The sequence below is a fragment of the Dunckerocampus dactyliophorus genome, chromosome 6 (genome assembly GCF_027744805.1).
Source record: "Dunckerocampus dactyliophorus isolate RoL2022-P2 chromosome 6, RoL_Ddac_1.1, whole genome shotgun sequence".
NCBI lineage: Eukaryota > Metazoa > Chordata > Actinopteri > Syngnathiformes > Syngnathidae > Dunckerocampus > Dunckerocampus dactyliophorus.
This window is the reverse complement of record NC_072824.1, coordinates 24,267,597-24,284,838: the sequence shown is the minus strand read 5'-3', so window position 1 is coordinate 24,284,838 and position 17,242 is coordinate 24,267,597. Positions and strand designations below refer to the sequence as shown.

Below are 17,242 nucleotides of genomic sequence, written 5' to 3'. Positions count from 1 at the left end.
TTCAAATGGTTAAGTTGGTGGCAACAAAGGGAAAACATATGGACATGTGACACCCCCCACTTCCAATCATTGTTCTATAATTGGCTCTCGCCAACATGTGCGTATCATACTATGTATATATTCATGCTCTTCTTCTGTAGGTAGTTGAAGGTCCCTCCCACCCTTTCAGGCTGGTCACATGATCTGAGTACACGTGAGTATATTCAACTTACACAAGTCCGTGATTTTGTAAGAGGTGTTTTTTTTTCCATGCACCCCTACTGTATATAATCCCTATCTATCCTCACTAAATCACTCAAGTCAACCTTTAAATACTACTCTCAGGATGTGTGTGCTTCCCACACAATGCATATGTGCACGTATACACAATGTAAACGTGTCACATCAGGGGTCCAATGGACAGTAAGATGTATGTGTTGTTGTGACCAGGGTGTGTGTGTGTTGTGCTGTGCACTACCACTAGAACATCAAGATGAGTTTCCTAAAATGCTCGGTCGTGGCACTTCTTCACTTAAAATGGATCTGGATTTGAAAAACACCCGGGGAAAGGTGTAAACAAAGCTTATGTAATGTCCAGGCATTTTTCCATTTGAAATGATTGTACTGTATTTACAATCAAATTTGTACACGTGTGAGAATTCATGCAATGTTTAAGTACGCCTCTCATTAAAACAGCGCTTTACTTTGTAAAAGTCCAAGTTTAATATAACTCTTGAAATGAATCTCAAGAGATTGTTTTGCAATAAATTCTTAAAATAACAGATGGAATGTTTGAATTTTGCAGTTTAAATGCATTTTTGCAACTTCGCCGCTGCTTGAATGTGCAATTGAGATTGGGATGATGCTCCGTGGCTCAAGTGCTCCCTCTAGTGGACTAAATAAATACCAATATAAAACATTCAACGCTTGTTTATAAAATCTGTCTTAAAATAAAGCTACTTTAAAAGACTGCTTGGACTTGGGGAGCTACAAATAAAATCAATGCGGCAATTATTGACACATTTATTTAAAACAAGCACAGCAGTCAAGAAACCTCATTAATACAAACAACTCTTTCACAGTAGTATGGTGGATTTGTAGCTGTTATCCATAACACATTCACATTTTATAGGTTGCCTTGATTCTACAGTGCCTACTGTAGATTGTTTTATGTAGTGATAAAAATATCCCCTCTGATTTTGTATGTTTGCAAAGATATTAACATAACTTTTGTGGTATTTTGTGGTGTGTGGAATGTAAAAAAAAAAATGTAAAAACAATATTGAATACAGTTTATAAATCTGTATTTGGATTTAAGAACATGTATTCATAATCTCAAGAGGGCACTTTAAACTCTGATAATTACTTTTAAAAGCATTTTTCGTAATTAAGGTAATTATTTACAACTTTTATTTTCAAATGTTTAAAAAAAAGAACACAACAGATGAGCTTTTCTTTTTGACAAGTGATGAATCAGATAGCGTTTCAACCCAAAATGTTTTTCACTGGTAAGGGGATACTTGGCTCAAAAAAATAGGAGTACAGTGGATTCCCCATATACTTGCAGTTTGTCCAGATCCTCACCAAAATGTGTGGATTTCTGGATTACTTTCTAATCTTGCTAATTGTGTTTTAATGTGTCAGAATGCATTTCTACTGAATTGCCTTTCACGGGCGGTCACATTCCGGCGCCTCGTGAGAATGCCGAAAAACTGCGAGCAGTTGAGATGTCCATAAAGATATCTATTTGAAACTAACACAAACCGACAGGAGGTCATCAAACGGAACGTCTCACTCGCTCACGGTGCAGCCAAAAACGGAACACACAATGTAACCGTACCACACTGAACATGCTGGTATCAAAAGCAATACTACTTTGTAACCCGCAAGGCATGCTGGGCAACTTCCTGCTGGGGAAGTGTGCATGTGTGTGCATAAAAAATGTTTTGATGCGAACGCTCGATTGTGAATATGCGGGAATCCACTGTAAAACGATAAAGTTAGTGGTGGCCCGAGACTTTTACACAGTAGTGTGCGTCTTCATCAATGAGTACAGGACGAGGTCATGGTTCGCAACAACGTAACACTGCAAATGCGTAAACACACCACGTACTGTTTCAAATCAAAGTTTGAAGTTCTTCAATACCCGGAGAGGGTGGAGATTGTCGGGTACAGTTTGCGCTGAGTCATGCATTTTTCTCTTTCGATGAACAGCGAGTGGCCTTTACACATGATGTCTTTCTCCAGCGCCATGCGGGACTCCTCTAGTTGGGACAGTGATCGGCGGGCATCGCTGAGCTGCTGCTGTAGAGATTCCAAGGTGGCGCCGATCTGCTTCACCTCCCTTTCCAAGCTGCACTCAAGACAGGTAATTATATGAGACTCGACTCGCGGATATAAATGGTGTGTGTGTGTGTGTATGTGTGTATGTGTGTGCGTGCGTGCACCTAAGCTGGGGCTCATCCCTGCACAGCTCCATGTTGGGTCTGAGAGAGCGATGGTACAGCCTGGACTCTGCCACTCTCTGCGGGGCATCTTTGTCCTGGATGGCCTTTTGCAGAGCCACAATGTTCCTCTCCTGAGCTCCAATCTGCTCCAAAGTCTACACACACACACACACACACACACACATATAATCCAAAACCATCTCAACGTTATTGTCTGTGTATCCTCGTCTACCTGCTTAAGCTTCATTTCCAGCTGGATCTTGGCGTCCATTTGCTCTGCACATCGTTGCAGGAAGGCTTGGTCCACATTGTAGCACTGGACTCTCAGGTCTTTAGTGGTATCCAGTAGCACCTGCTCCGCCAGCTCTCTGACAGGCACACAGAACAACATTTAGTACCTGTGATTCCCAACAGTCTGATCCAAACAGCACTCTAACCTGAGGTTATGTGTGGCCTTTTCCTCCCTCAGGGCCTTGTTGATGTTGTCTTGAGTGAAGTTGACCCATGACGGGATGTTAGATATCCTGCAAGACCAGATCAACATGAAAGGCTCGAAGCGATAGTAATGTCGATGATGTGTACTGGTACTCACTGCTCCAGCATGGAGGTGGAGACAGCGTGATGCTGCGTGTCTGTGCTCTTGTTGTTGTATCGTCCACACTGGTTGTCCAGCGTGTAGGCCTCATACTTATCTGACCAATCAAACTCCAGCGTCTGCTTGGCCTCTCTGTTCAGCCTGACGCAAACAAAGGATGCTAGATGCTTTTCTGAACTCTTAGAAACACCAACAAGGTATATATTTAATACTTTGTTTTGCACTTCATGTTACATACGGAGGAGTGATTCATTTACAAAATGCTCAAACTGTAAATAAATAAGCTTTTTAGATATTTTTTAGTATTGTTTTGGTGTTCCTACCAAATTTCCCGGTTCTTTGTTGAGATACAGCGGAAACCGCAGTATTCCGCCTAGCAACAAGTGACCATGCATGCATGTAATGCGGTCTGCTTTGATTTAAAGTTTTATAATAAATGTCACATGGCTGCAGTGTTTCCCACAGGACTGCAATCTAGCTGTGGCGTTGTGTTGCATGTATGTGACACAAAACTCTGGCCAGAGTGGATATTTTCAAAAAACTGAGTTCTTGGGTTAAACAGAGCTTTTTAGTTTGTGTCCTCAAAAATGTCTTGCCATTATCTCATGTTTTTCAACCTTCCTTAATACAGAACTAGGGGTGTGTCCGATTCGATTCGGAGGAGTCTTGACGGGCAATCTCCCCGTCGAATCAGATAAACACGTCATGTCATCAAGATTGTACCGTTCTGACTGCATGAGGGGGCCACGGCTGCTGCTGAGCATACATTTTTTTTACAATAGCCTTTTTTATAAATAGCCTGTTTTGATACAAAAACAGCCTAATTTGTGGTAATACGAATTGAAAATGATGTGTGTTGTAACAGAAGACCTATATTTACCACACATTAATAAAATCACCCACTTCAGTGGCAAAATCCAAAGGAGCTGAGGTGAGTGCTAGCGTTGAATGTTAGGAGGACCATCTCCATTAGGGATGTCCAAAGTGCGGCCCAGGGGCCATTTGCGGCCCGCGGCTGTGATTTTATCGGCGCACATCACAGTCAATAATTTGAATTTAACAAGCAGCAAAAATGGGAAAATCAATCAAAAGTCAAAATATTAAGAGAAGAGTTGTAATCTAGCAAGAAGAAAAAAAAGCCATAATATCACAAGAATAAAGTAATAGTATGAGGAAAAATGTCATTTTAGTAGCATGAAGTTGAAATATTAAAGAAAAAAGTTTTATTGTCAAAAACAATGAATAAAGTTGTCATTTTTGGAATCTTAGGTTGGGGGAAATTTTATAAAAGGGAATAAAGCCAAAATATTAAGAGAAGAAAATATACAAGAAGAAAGTTGAACTATTTGGAAAATTATAAAAAAAAAAAAATCAACAGTAGAAATGTTACTTATCTGCGGCGGTCCAAATGTATTTGTGGCGGGCCACCACAAATAAATGTAAAACGTAAAATGTAAAATCCAACAGAAGAAACACATGAGCGTGAAGCCTACCTTAGTGGTTTATTCCCCACCATTTGTTTCATATCACCAACAGTTTCACTTTCAGGAAACAGAAGCGGCACTCACTTGATCTGAGTGGCAACCTGGGCCATGGTTCTCTTCAGGAGAGCCTGGACACTCTTGATCAAGTCCACTTCCTACTCAAACACACAAATGGTTACGGCAGTGGAACCCGCTTATCTCGACAAATCCCCTCCGACTGGCTGACCGACGTCGACGTAAGCAGTTGTCGACATCGCCAAAATCGAAACGGAGACTAGAACTCAGAGGTTGGGCTATGGGGGCAGTGACGTTTGCCTGCTAGTTGGCAGTCTAAGAGAACAAGAGTTGCCAAGCCACTCATTTTGCACTGAACAGGAAGTCCCTGTGTGCACGTTGTAATGCCGTGTCACTAGACTAGACAGCATTTATGTTGTGGCACACTAAGCTGACAATACTACAACACATGTCGACATATACGGAACCATTTTATAAACAATGTTCTCTTCGGGTTTTCTCTGGGTACTCCGGTTTCCTCCCACATTCCAAAAACGTGCATGTTAGGTTAATTGGTGACTTTAAATTGTCCATAGGTATGAATGCGAGTGTGAATGGTTGTCTGTATGTGCCCTGCGATTGGCTGGCGACCAGTCCAGGGTGTACCCCGCCTCTCGCCCATAAGTCAGCTGGGATACGCTCCAGCATACACGTCGCGACCCTAGTGAGGACAAGTGGCATAGAAAAACAAACTCTACGTAGTGTAATGGTGCAGATACCAATGTAGACGGTAGTAACCACACCAAAAAGTTGCCAGAATGGAGTATGAATTATCAATTTGTGCTCAGATTGTGTGGCATGTATGCACTTCAACAGCGGGATGTATGCACTTAAAGCATTGTAATTAGGCTTTTTTTTTGCACATTCCCTATATGTACTTTACTGCTGCTGGTTTTGCTGTGATAATTATGTCAATTTATTGTGGATTTCATTTGGTATAAGTGAATTTATTACTCAGTTATCATTTTATTTACATTATTGAAGTATATAAAGTACAATTTTGTTCAACTTGCGTGGGACAAAATTCTGTAAAGATAAGAAATAAGATTGTTTTTTTTAACAAAATGTGTACTTCTTCATTTTTTTTAAAGTATCTGTTAAGCAGGGGCACCTTTTCAAAGTACCGACTTGGCACCTTGTTGGATAACATGTAAACGATACCCAAACCTGGTCGACCATGTATGTATGTATATGCGTAACAACGACACGGTTGACTGGGACTTGATGAGTCGTTCGACATAGACGAGTTGTTGACTTAAGCCGGCCCGACTTAAGCAGGTTCCGCTGTCGTGTTCATTATCAGGCATTTATCCACTCCGATTTCATTCACAATCTTGGAAACAGAAACACCGTGGCCAACCTGTGTAATGAGTTGAAGATCAGCTTTGGGAGTAACGGCGTTAAAAATAACCGTGTTACGAACACCGGACGGTGAAAATCGGTGCGTTGTTCAGCATCGATATCTAAATCAAGGATTTGGATGTGACTACAGTCGCCATTGTTCACTACCGCTGCACAGGGGAGCTAAATAGCTCGTCGACAAGTTGCGGTTGCGCCTTCTCAGGAAAACACTGCCCCCTAGCGTTGTGGCCTTAAATCTCACGAAGTATCTCTCAGCGGTTCACCGCCACAAAGCTAAATCCGCATTACAGTATTTTACATATTTAAAGGTTTTTCAAAACAAGTAACATGATTACGTTCCCTAAGGAGGAATCCCGTTACAAATTCAATCTAGTCTGGTCTAATAACTATTAACTAATTCCCAGCAGGCACACGACATTGAAACAACGTTGATAAATTGTTGAATTAGGTCATGATGTTGAGAAACACAAATACAACGTTGAAACAACGTACGTTTGCTGACGTTGATTTGACCGTTGGGTCATGGTCACTTCTCAACCCGTGTTCCAAATTTGAACCCTCATGTTGAGCAGCACAAACACAACGTGGAAACAATGTGCATTTGCTGCCATTTATTCACTGTCAGCAGCGTTGTTTCAAGTTGAAATGTTCAGCGTCATGAATGTTTATTCAATGTTGTGTGCCTGTGTACAAAGTATACTTTCTAAAAGTAATTTGCCCAACACTGTTGAAATACATGATCAACTGCGGTTGGTCTAATCAAAGATGTCTAATCAATAAATGAATCAATTGATATTATGTTTTGAAAGTTTGACTTGCAAGTCATGTACAGTACATCTTTAAGAACACATCCTTTTCACCTTGAGCAGTTCCTCCTCCACACAGTCCAGGACCAGGTCAGGCCCCAGTCTCCGGCTCCTGCAGGTCAGATTATCCGTGGCGATGGCATATGGAGTCTCCGTGGCGTCCAGCGCCTTCTCCAGCCGCATTTTCATCGCCTGCAGGGCCTCCGTGTCGGCCACCAGGCGGTTTATGTGCTCCTGCAGCTCGGACTTCCAGCGATGGATGTCCTGGAGCCTCTCCCCCAGCAGGCGCGTCCCATTGGTCTGGTTGTGGACAGTGGTGGTCTCTGTGTCCTCGCAGAGGATACGAGACTCTTGTTGGATGGTCTGTGCCGAGAGATGGTCGGCGCCGGCCTGCTGAAGGAGGCTACGGTAGCTGGAGAACCACTCGGCTGGGGTGTATTTAGCGGAGCGGAAGCCCGCGGTAACTAAGCCCGAGGACGGCTGCGCGGCCTCCAGCTCTCGCGGGGCCCCTTCGTCCAGGAGCCCCGGAACCACCGCTCTGTCATACTGCGGCTTTGACACTAACACCTCCGAGCTCATTTTCTTACAACGACAACTACAAACAATTGAAATACAAATGATAGTAAGAGCTAGATAAGTGCCTACTCGTCCAACAGGTGAGCGTTTGTTGACATGTTGCTTAGATACAGAAGCATCGAGGAGGATTGAATTCCAGACATGTACGTTCTAAATCATTCACATATTAAACTGAAACATGTGGCGTTTTCTGACCTGATGACCTTGTTCTTTTGTTTGTCGGTGGCCATTACTTCACAATGCAGTGTGCGTAAGCAACAAAAAATGGACCAAATAGCAAAACACTTCTCACTTATATTTGCTATGAACGACGTAACATGTTGTCACGAACCTCTCTGCCTTCATACGACGTTACACAACCAAAGAGATGCTTTTGAAGCGCTGCGCCTGCCTCTGGAGCCCACGTTTGTCCACGATTTGCACTCATCACTAATGCAAAATTCAACATTTATAAGTAATCTATTTTTATAACCTGGTGAATTCAAGCACAAAGAAGCAACGACAGGCAGTTACCACTAGAGGGCGGCCTTACATACAGTAACGGTATGAGCGTTAGTACGTCAACATACTAACTGGACCAAGTAAGCTTCTCCTGGTGCGTTTAAATGCCAGCGATACACCATTTCATTACATTTTAGTATGCCCCAAAATAAAGAATGTTGAAAATGAATATGAAAATGCTTTCCAGTCGTTTGGATGACTGATATATATATATATATATTTTTTTAATAATTTTTTACTTTACCACAATGTATTAGAAATAAACCAGCTTGTCATTAAAGTGTAGACTTTCAGCTTTAATTTGTAGATATGTAGATAACCTCTATTTTCATTGGCTCAGCTGACATAAATGTGAATATGTATACATTATGTTTAATGCTCAGAATTTGAATATATTCATGGGCTTCATATTAAAACGGTTATATTTACAGTGTGTGTCTAGACACACTCAATGTACTCAATGTACTTGCAATGAATAATATGCGGAAGCTGATTTTTGTTGCGCGGACAAAAGGAACAGCTCTTGATCCAAAGCATACCACATCATGTGTCAAACATGGTGGATGTAGTGGTCTAGCATGGGCATGTATGGCTGCTAATGGATGGTCTCACTGGAGTTTAGTGATTGAAGCATTTTTTGTCCAGTATCTGTCCAAATACTTGTGGACCTCATTGAATATGGCAAGCAAAAATGATTCGACTGCTTCCGGCCTCTCCACAGTATTTCACATATCTCTCGCTATTTCAGCCCGTCTACGTTTACAGCACTAAATCATTCTGTGGAAGTCAACATCAAGTTAATTGCGTGCATCTGTCTTCCTGTGCTACTTCGGTCACGCTGTAGAAACCAGACATATTTACAGCCTAAAATATTTTGCCACCTTTTAAAACTGCTGACCCCACCCTGGCCTGGGCAGTGCATCATGAAATAGCGTGGTGGCGGTGGCGGTGGCTGAGAGCATGCACTGATATTTTCCCCGAGCTCAACCGTTCCCGCCGCTCCAGCTGACCACACAGCTGTGCTTCTCGCATACTGCATGTCAAACTGTTTCCACATCTCACACACCCAAAGGTTAACAGTAGGAACCCTGAGCAGAGGGATAAGTGTGTCCCGAATTAGCGAGGATGCCGAGGAGAGCTGGGCTTGTTGCCAGGAGGGAGCTGCCAAAGGTGGTTTCTGGTCAGGCAGTGTTTGGCTCTCTGCTGCTGGCATGCGGGCAACACGCAAGACACGTGTGCAATGGTCTTCTTGAATGATGAGCCAAGACTTACACACACACACACACACACACACGCACACACACCAACCAACATGAAGCCAAATAGTGTGTGCAAGGGGGGCTCTTATTTATAGATAATCCTCTCAAGTCTTCAGGGCCTTTCTGCAACCTTCAAGCTGTGTTATGTCTATTCTTGGTGGGTTCCATTCACTGTCTCACCAAGATGTCACTTTTACTTGATTATGATTAGAAAACACCACGGTAAATGTGACTATTCTACTATTACAGATGGTAAATGTCTTTGTAAGTGCTTAGTATTGACTGTAGTAGCTATGCTTTGACATCCATCCATTCATTTACAGCTGCTTGTCGTGTACAGGGTCACCAGTGACCTGCCGCCTATCCCGGCTGACTTTGGGTGAAAGGCGCGGCACACCCTGGACCTGGTCGCTGGTCAATCACAGGGCACAAACAACTGTCCACACTCACCAGGTTCTTCATCATCCATCATTACCGCTCATTCTGATCAGGGGCCGGAGTCTGTCCCATATAAGTCAGTTGTGTGAAGCACTAAGCTACTAATGGACATCTGCTTCATCCGTCCATCAGTTTCCGATTTCATTTTCCCTTTTCAGGGTTGCAGGGAGCTGGAGCCTATCCCAGTTACGTGAACTACTACACTACTAATCATCATGTATGAATCAATTTCATTTCATGAATAATTCCTGCATTTAATGTATTTTTGGGCAAGATTTTGCACCATATCTGCCATGTTTTGTGGCAAGATTATTTGGAATGTGTCTTGATGATTTTGCTTGGTCACAGCAGTCATGTGGTGGTGTTGAAGCCGTATTCTGCTGCATTTGCACGATTTCCATCTAAAACATAACAGCAGCGGTCACTTGTCTGCCACTCACACAAATCAACAGAACAAAAAGCCTCATTAAATTGGTGCAAGCACTTCCGACTAACGTAAATTGGAATTTTCATTTCACGGAAAATGTTGAAAAAGTGTTGGGGGTGGGTGGGACACACACTTGTTTTGGAAAACAGACGTGTTTACGTCACTTAAAAGACCCATCAAAGATGCCAAACCGGGCAACACGCTGCTGCTGTCACTTTTAGCACATTCGTCATTTTGCCGTTTGAATGATCAAACTCAGATGAGCCTATTTTCCGATAAATTGTTTGTTTCACAACAAAACCGATAATAATGAACTCCATTTATTTTCTGTAAATATAAAGACTCCAGCAAACACAAACAGCATATAAACTCACAGAGTTGCATACAGTTCACTTCTGTCAGAAGATTTTTTGTTGTTTTTTTTACAGAAAGCTTTTTACAAAGCAAACTTTCATTTCATTAGGCCCCTCCAAAATTTGGCAAATAATTTAAATTCAACATTCATCCGCTGGTCTCTACTGTACAAAAAACAAAAGAGTGAACAGCCAAATGAGTACATTCAAATATGACAAAGGAGTTAATTGTCCAGTTTCCTCCACCAAGTTTGTTATGTTTTTCTCAAACGTTGATGAAGCCATTAAAAAAAATAAAAATCTGTGTATTGACAGCCAAATACAGTCAAAGGTTGCGCATTTGTCAGTAATTAAAAATACCATGAGAAATAAAGTAAAGAACTAAAGTAACATTTAGAAGCAGGCTGTTATTTGTTGCACGTATGCAGGACCTTTGTACGTTTTATTCTCTTGAAACCCAGCAGCAGTTTTGGACATGTGCAGGTCCATGGCTAATTCATGACTGATGATGTCACTATTGGCCAAGGGGTCCTAAGCAGCCGTGTAGGTCGTTTATAAGGATAAATGCTTCTGTTGGAACCTGAAGGAGGAACCTGCTTTTCCGTATTTAACATTGTCGGTGGAAGCCAGGCACTCATTGATTTTTCAGGTGACAAAGCCTTGGCAGAGGTCCATTGTAACAGTTTTGCTGCACAGCAACAATAGGTGGCACATCCTGCAGGAGTGTCCTTTCATGATGATGATGAGCTTCATTCTCTAACAGTTTTTAAACTGTCCACTGTGTTTTCAGTCAGCGTCTATGTGACAGGGGTTGCTTCCTGCTCTCTGTGCTCCAACGTACAGCCTCAGGAAGTCTTTGTAGCGAGGTGCGCAGCCAAGCCACGCCTCTCCAAAATGGATCGAGCCGGTAAAAAGGTAGTCATCTCCACCGGGGGGAACGCCGCACTGTACTGGAACATTAACCCGTCCGGTCCAGTGCCGCACTCTTCCCCCACCACCGGTAAACACCCCGCTCTTCTGATGATGGAGCCGACTCAGAACCACGGCGGCAGTTTGAGAGTGTTCGTCAGTGCTTGGCAGCACCCCTTGAAAGACACCTCTGCCTGCTACAGAGACAATAACGACAACATGGGACATTTTCTTCATGCATCAGTTGGCTGATGTGTGTAACAGTCTTATGGTTTGTGTGTGTCTGGTGTTTGCATTTACCAAAGTCACTGGTGCAAACTGCCATGAGGACCTCTTCATCTGAACAAGGTTCACATGTGACTGCAGAGGAAAAAATTATAAATGACATTGCTTGTAACTTTAACATATTACACCTCAGTTTCCATCTCTGCTCGTCTGTCGAGTACTTTGAAGTGCTGCTAAGCGGACAAATGGAAGACCAGGTGTAAGGAAACGGCACACTTCCTGTCTTTCTACCAAACTGCCTCACTCATATGGGTGGCCTACCCAAAATGCCTTGCTTTCAGGGGCATCTGCTCTTGATTGACAGCCGATAGACGATTGGCTGACTCTTGTGCTTGACACCGGCATGACCCTTCGATTGGCCTGCTTGTTTTCTTAAGTCTGGCCAAGAACAGGCGGGGGAGGGGCGCGCTTCATGTTGGCTGAGAGGGCAATTTTTCTTCACAGCCAAAATCTGGCCTGTCACCTCCACTCAGGTCACCGACTAGACGGGCCCATGCTAAGCAGTTTAACAACCAATTGCCTCGTAGCCATGCTGGCGTTTCAGGTGGCTAATAAGGTTTGATGTGCTGAAGTGGGGTGATTTGTCTTTCTCTCATCGCAGAGCATTTGGTGCAACTATCTCATGAAATGTCTTCCTCTGAAACAGTGAATGTTTGTGCACAAGTGAGCTCAGGGGGAGTTACAACAGGCCATTAATGTCACGGGCAGGAGGAAAAAAGGAGCGCTTGATTTGCTCACCACCGCAGTACGGGTAATCTTACCTCATTACAGCGTTATTTTTTTTTTCGGTTATCTGAGCTATTTTTTTATGTTGTCAACTTTGTTGGTATGATGTCATAATTCCTCATATTGGTCCGATAATTGTTATAGTTATATTATCAGCAAATACAGTAGATTTAAAGGAAAAAAAATCCAAATGTTTAGTATTAGTGTAACATCTTGTAATATAATTAGTTACAAACTTAATTTTGGTCTGTAAAAACGAGAGTTGCTTGGGAAGTAGTTAACAGCGCACACGCACAAAATTATGTGCTCAATATTGGCCGCTCTTTGTCTCAACACTGGACGCTCGTGGGCATTATTAAAAATAAACACACGCACACACAAGCACGAGCGCACGCGCGCGCGCACACACACACACACACACACACACACACACACACACACACAGAGTCAGGACATAGTCTGTCATTTTCTGGACTCACAGCCAGTCTGAAATCATGGAACTCTTAAACGCTACACATAACTTCCAGGTCGATACAGTATCCTTGTGCATGTTAACGTATCTGCTCCTCCGAAAGCGACAGTAATAACTATGCAGCTTAGCGGTCTTATCGAAATGGAATAGTTGCTAGTGCTTTGGCTGGAAGAGCAGAATCAATACTTATCTTGCCTCTTTCAGCTTCCTCCTCCTTCATTTAATTATTGTATTTACTATTTTTATGACTTATTTTATGTCCTTTGTGTGTTATGTGTACTGCCTGAGTGACTTAAATGGTAATTCAGTCTAGGATCGTTCATAACCCGAGGTCCACCTGTAGTCTGCAAATGTCCCCTTAGCCTGACTTTGGAGACCCTTGCTGTACCTTATTGATGAGTTTAAAAATATCTCTTCTATAATTTATTATTTCACTATGTCACACAATTAAAACCAAAAAGCCAGTGGTGGCTGAAGCCTTTTGTGCAATACTATAGAAATGAATACAATTCCCGCCTGCCATGAAGGGAAACAAACATACTGTATCACTTGAAAGAGCCAATGAAACATGGTGTCTAAAATTAATCTCACTGCATGCAATTAACCTTTAAAGCACACATTAGGAGTTTAATAGGTCACGTAGACAACATGGGACTCAAACCTCAGGGGCATAAGATTTACATATAATATTTTAGATGTAAATGTAGATGTCCAAGACAACATGGTGGAATTTCCTTACCAAAACCAGGCTCTAGGTGTGGGTACAAGTGTGCCCCAGGACCCTGACTGGGCACCAGCTCGTACTGGAAAGCGGTAATCCTCCGACTGATGTCTGTTTGAGGAACGGCCTCCACAAACAGAGCTCCATCAGCGTGGCTGAAGCAGCGCACACCCCCCTGAGGGTGCTCACTTTCAGCCATCAGCAGCCTCAGATCACCAGCTCGCTCCAAATACAAGTGTGAACCCTTCATACATGCATACACAGGATTCATGAATCCACGGATACATTGATTGTGAGCTTTCTGTGTAAAGTAAAGACGCTACCTGCGAGTGAAGCTGGGGTTTGATGCACACATGGAGACCCGCCATGTGTCCTGGTGAGGGTTCTGTGTTTGGACGCAGGTTGATGATGATGGCGCCGGTCGGGTAGAGCCACTCCATCGAGCCCTGGGAACAACGTAAGTAGATCTGCTCCACATCTCTGCGATGAGACTCGTGGCTCAGACCGCTGTAGGAAAAATAATACACTTAGTTAATCATGCAAACAATTCAGAAAGACCTTCATGATGTTTGTTTTCAACAAAACTAAACGCCTTCTGTCTTTTACTATGTGTTACCAATGTGCATGGGTCACCTCAACACCCACAAACGATGGGGGCGTTATTAAGTTGTTAGAAGACAGATAAAGTTTACAGCGCCACATGTGAAGTCCTGCCTGTCATTTGTTACAACTTTAGGAGGTGGAGGAGCGATCAAAGACTCCATGTGGCTTTATTTACTTAAGATAGGAACTGGAGATTAGACATTCCAGTCGTGGGCACTGTGGATTACATTTCAACATGATAACAGACAAGCATATTTGATGAAAAACTAACAGTTTCAAGACTCTGAGACATGCTTTCTTATGCATTTCTTTTGAATTAATAAGAGACAAGATTCGGTTATTTTAGATGCAAACCGCAACAGTTTCTGAAAGTCAAATCTCTGAGGTGTATCATGTATTACTGGTTTAAGCTAGGGGTGTGCAAACCGTGGCCTGGAGGCTATTTGCGGCCAGGAGCTTTTTAAAATTTATTTATTAGCCTGATGCATATTCTGCACATAAAATGTAGCTGTCCGCATTAGAACATTACACGGAAAACAGAGAAAAGCTGGAAATAACACAGAGCCTCCAAAAATGGCACTTGCAAACCAAAATGGCCAACTACCTGTGTGTCTTACAGTAAAGGCTCTTTGATGGCTTTCATACGTCCTGTCATGATGAACACGTCTACCACATGTCCTGTCAATCACACACAGGAGGAGGGTATTTCTCACTTTCACTAATGAGCAGTTTTGTACATTTATGCTAGGATACATAAGTTTGCAAGATTTGGTGAGTTTTACAGTATGTTAAAGCCCTCAAAAAGTAAATTGAATTGCAGAAATAATAATAACTGAATTGATGTTTACGTGAATTAATATTGTGAAGAATAACAAAGTCACAAGGAAGACAAAGTGTCTCTGACTATACTGCATCAAATCATATTATATGCACACATGACATATTCCATAATGTGTTTAAAAGTTCCTCCAGCCCGCCAAATTTGTATCTTAGGAGACAAAGAAGCAAATAAAAAAGACCTTCTATGTGCCGGCAACCTCTTTATAACGGAGCATTTGGAGGCAAGTCCTTGTTTGAAAATGAATACTTTGCTAGCACTAACTATGAACAAAAGACAAAAGCTAAACGTTTGTTAACGTGTTCGTGTCTTTGTTGGGCTCCATCCTTACCTTCCTCGCCAGCTACACAGGTCGCTGGAGTACTGAGCCACGGCCGGGTACACCAACACCAGCGTAACCCAGTGCACTGCCCACGGCCAAATCATGCCGGATTGTCCGTCCCTGGAGTCGGCGCTTTCCGGACCCCGAAACACAACAGCCAGTATCCACGTATAGTGTAACGACCCGCGGAGCCTACATGGCGGGTTATGCCGAGGCTCTGGCTCCGTTTCAGCAGAACAAACAAAGGCGGAGAAGTTTGTCAAGAACTTTGTCAACTAATGGTGCGCGCGCGCCACGGGGCTGTTTAAATAACATCCTCCTGCACGTGCACGGCGGGCGCGTGCCAGAAAGCTGACTGGACACGCGATCGGTTGCTCCAAGGCCACGCCCACGCTTTCATCCGAAAGATGTGCGCCTGCGTGCAATTTGAACGCCGACGCAGAACAAGCAGCACTATCCAGTGTTCTTTGACGGAAAATCACCAATACTGTAGTATATCAGCCCCACATTACGAGGAAGGTGAGAAAAACATGCAAGTGTGTTTGTTAGAATACTGGCATTAGAATGACCTGAGTGGATACCCTGCTGTGGAAAAGGGTAACTCCGGCTCACCTGAATGTGAGATGTACTAACCATAGAAAAAAAGTATGTCAACTGGTAGTCAATTGCAACAAAAAAGGATGTCAGATTTTTTAGCTTTTAAAAAATGTCTTGTAAACAACAAATTAGTGGTACTGTTTAGTGAAGGGACTACGTGTATTGACATTAGTGCAGCTAGCAGGTGAATAAAGCTATGTGAATAAAACTAGCCGTCAATGCTTGCAAATTGCACATACAGTATCCGACACCATGGCTGCTGTGATGACTCCCTTCAAAACGATGAGGGCCGGTGGGAAAAAAGACCCAAGAAAAAGTCACACGTGTGCTCTAAACGTCTCTGGTTTTCCCGTGAGAAAACAGTCAGAACGGCAAGCATGTTGCTCTCTCGTCACATTCCCACTGAGTGCCACAGGAATGAACTGCATTTCGAGAAAATACCTTAAAGGTTATCCCAAACAGGATTTCTTTCTTTAAACACATACTGGGGACGTGTAGCGTACATCCCCACGTGTATGTAAGCAGGTTCCAAAATGTTGTACGCTGCAGGGAACTTTAATTTAATGTCAAAGTTGGTGGGTTTCATCAACTTGGTGTAGAGCTGTGACTTCGTAGAGGAGCATTCCTGACTAATTTTGTCCAGCTCTTTGCAACTTTTTTGTCTTTCGGCCAATTAAAAAGACGAATACCGTGAGCTTTGCCATTACTGCACCCTCCCGTGACACAAAGGCTTGGCATTCTCTCAAAAAACTTCCCAAAATTTGCTTAAAACTCTTGTGTTGTTTCCATGCGATTTCACAGAAAACAATATGGCAACAGGCGATCGTGCGGGATATGCCTGTGAATATTTTCACTGATCGCAACTGGACTGTTCAGGTTGTCTTCGAGGACGTTTCGCCTCTCATCTGGCTTCATCAGTTCAGACACCAGTCCCAGCTAGTAGGACAGCTCTAGTCTGAACGCTCGGTGCAAGATCCGATCTATTTGTCCTCTAAAGGAGGAGGCAGGTCCAGACAGGAATGGTTTGGCTCTTCAGTGGTGTCAAATGACGATCGTTAGGATACAATGCAGTGGGGCCTCTGCCCGCCAACGATGGTCGTTTGGGTGGTATCACCTTCGTTAGCATCCCATTCAGATGTAATGATGGTCATGGACCCACCTGAAACCAAGGTGGCTGTGCCTTGTTTATTTGTTAGAGGCTAAATGACTGAATCCTTTAGGAAGGGATGAAAGGACAGCATTGGATGTGGGAGAAAGGTGGTGTCGTAAACCCTCCTTCCCATCCCTTCTGTTCAGAGATGGCTTCTCAACCTTAACGTTGATTACTTCCCTCACTGTCTTTCAAACCACCGGTCTTCTCTGTCCAGAATGTGTACAGTTTATTTCCTCAAAAGACTGCTCTTTCTCTTTGAGGTGAAGGTAGACCGCAGAGTCTTGATTTGAAGAGTTAGCACGTCTGTGTTGTGCCATGCGCCCGCTAAGTGTCTG

General features: G+C 43.1%; 2 protein-coding genes across 2 annotated transcripts; both read right to left on the bottom strand.

The window, feature by feature from the left end:
* Nucleotides 1-1,006: 1,006 nt before the first annotated feature.
* On the bottom strand, nt 1,007-7,783 carry tekt4 (tektin 4). The gene is made up of 7 exons (XM_054780459.1): nt 6,782-7,783; nt 4,590-4,660; nt 3,019-3,162; nt 2,864-2,950; nt 2,659-2,794; nt 2,427-2,581; nt 1,007-2,332 (listed from the first exon to the last, which is right to left on the bottom strand). The coding sequence occupies exons 1-7, from the start codon at nt 7,304-7,306 to the stop codon at nt 2,119-2,121; spliced, it is 1,332 nt and encodes a 443-aa protein (XP_054636434.1). The 5' UTR covers nt 7,307-7,783; the 3' UTR covers nt 1,007-2,118.
* A 2,449-nt stretch (nt 7,784-10,232) lies between these two features.
* On the bottom strand, nt 10,233-15,479 carry metrnlb (meteorin like, glial cell differentiation regulator b). Its single transcript, XM_054779744.1, has 5 exons — nt 15,167-15,479; nt 13,718-13,901; nt 13,413-13,638; nt 11,491-11,550; nt 10,233-11,387 (listed from the first exon to the last, which is right to left on the bottom strand). The coding sequence occupies exons 1-5, from the start codon at nt 15,259-15,261 to the stop codon at nt 11,068-11,070; spliced, it is 885 nt and encodes a 294-aa protein (XP_054635719.1). The 5' UTR covers nt 15,262-15,479; the 3' UTR covers nt 10,233-11,067.
* Between the last annotated feature and the right edge of the window lie 1,763 nt (nt 15,480-17,242).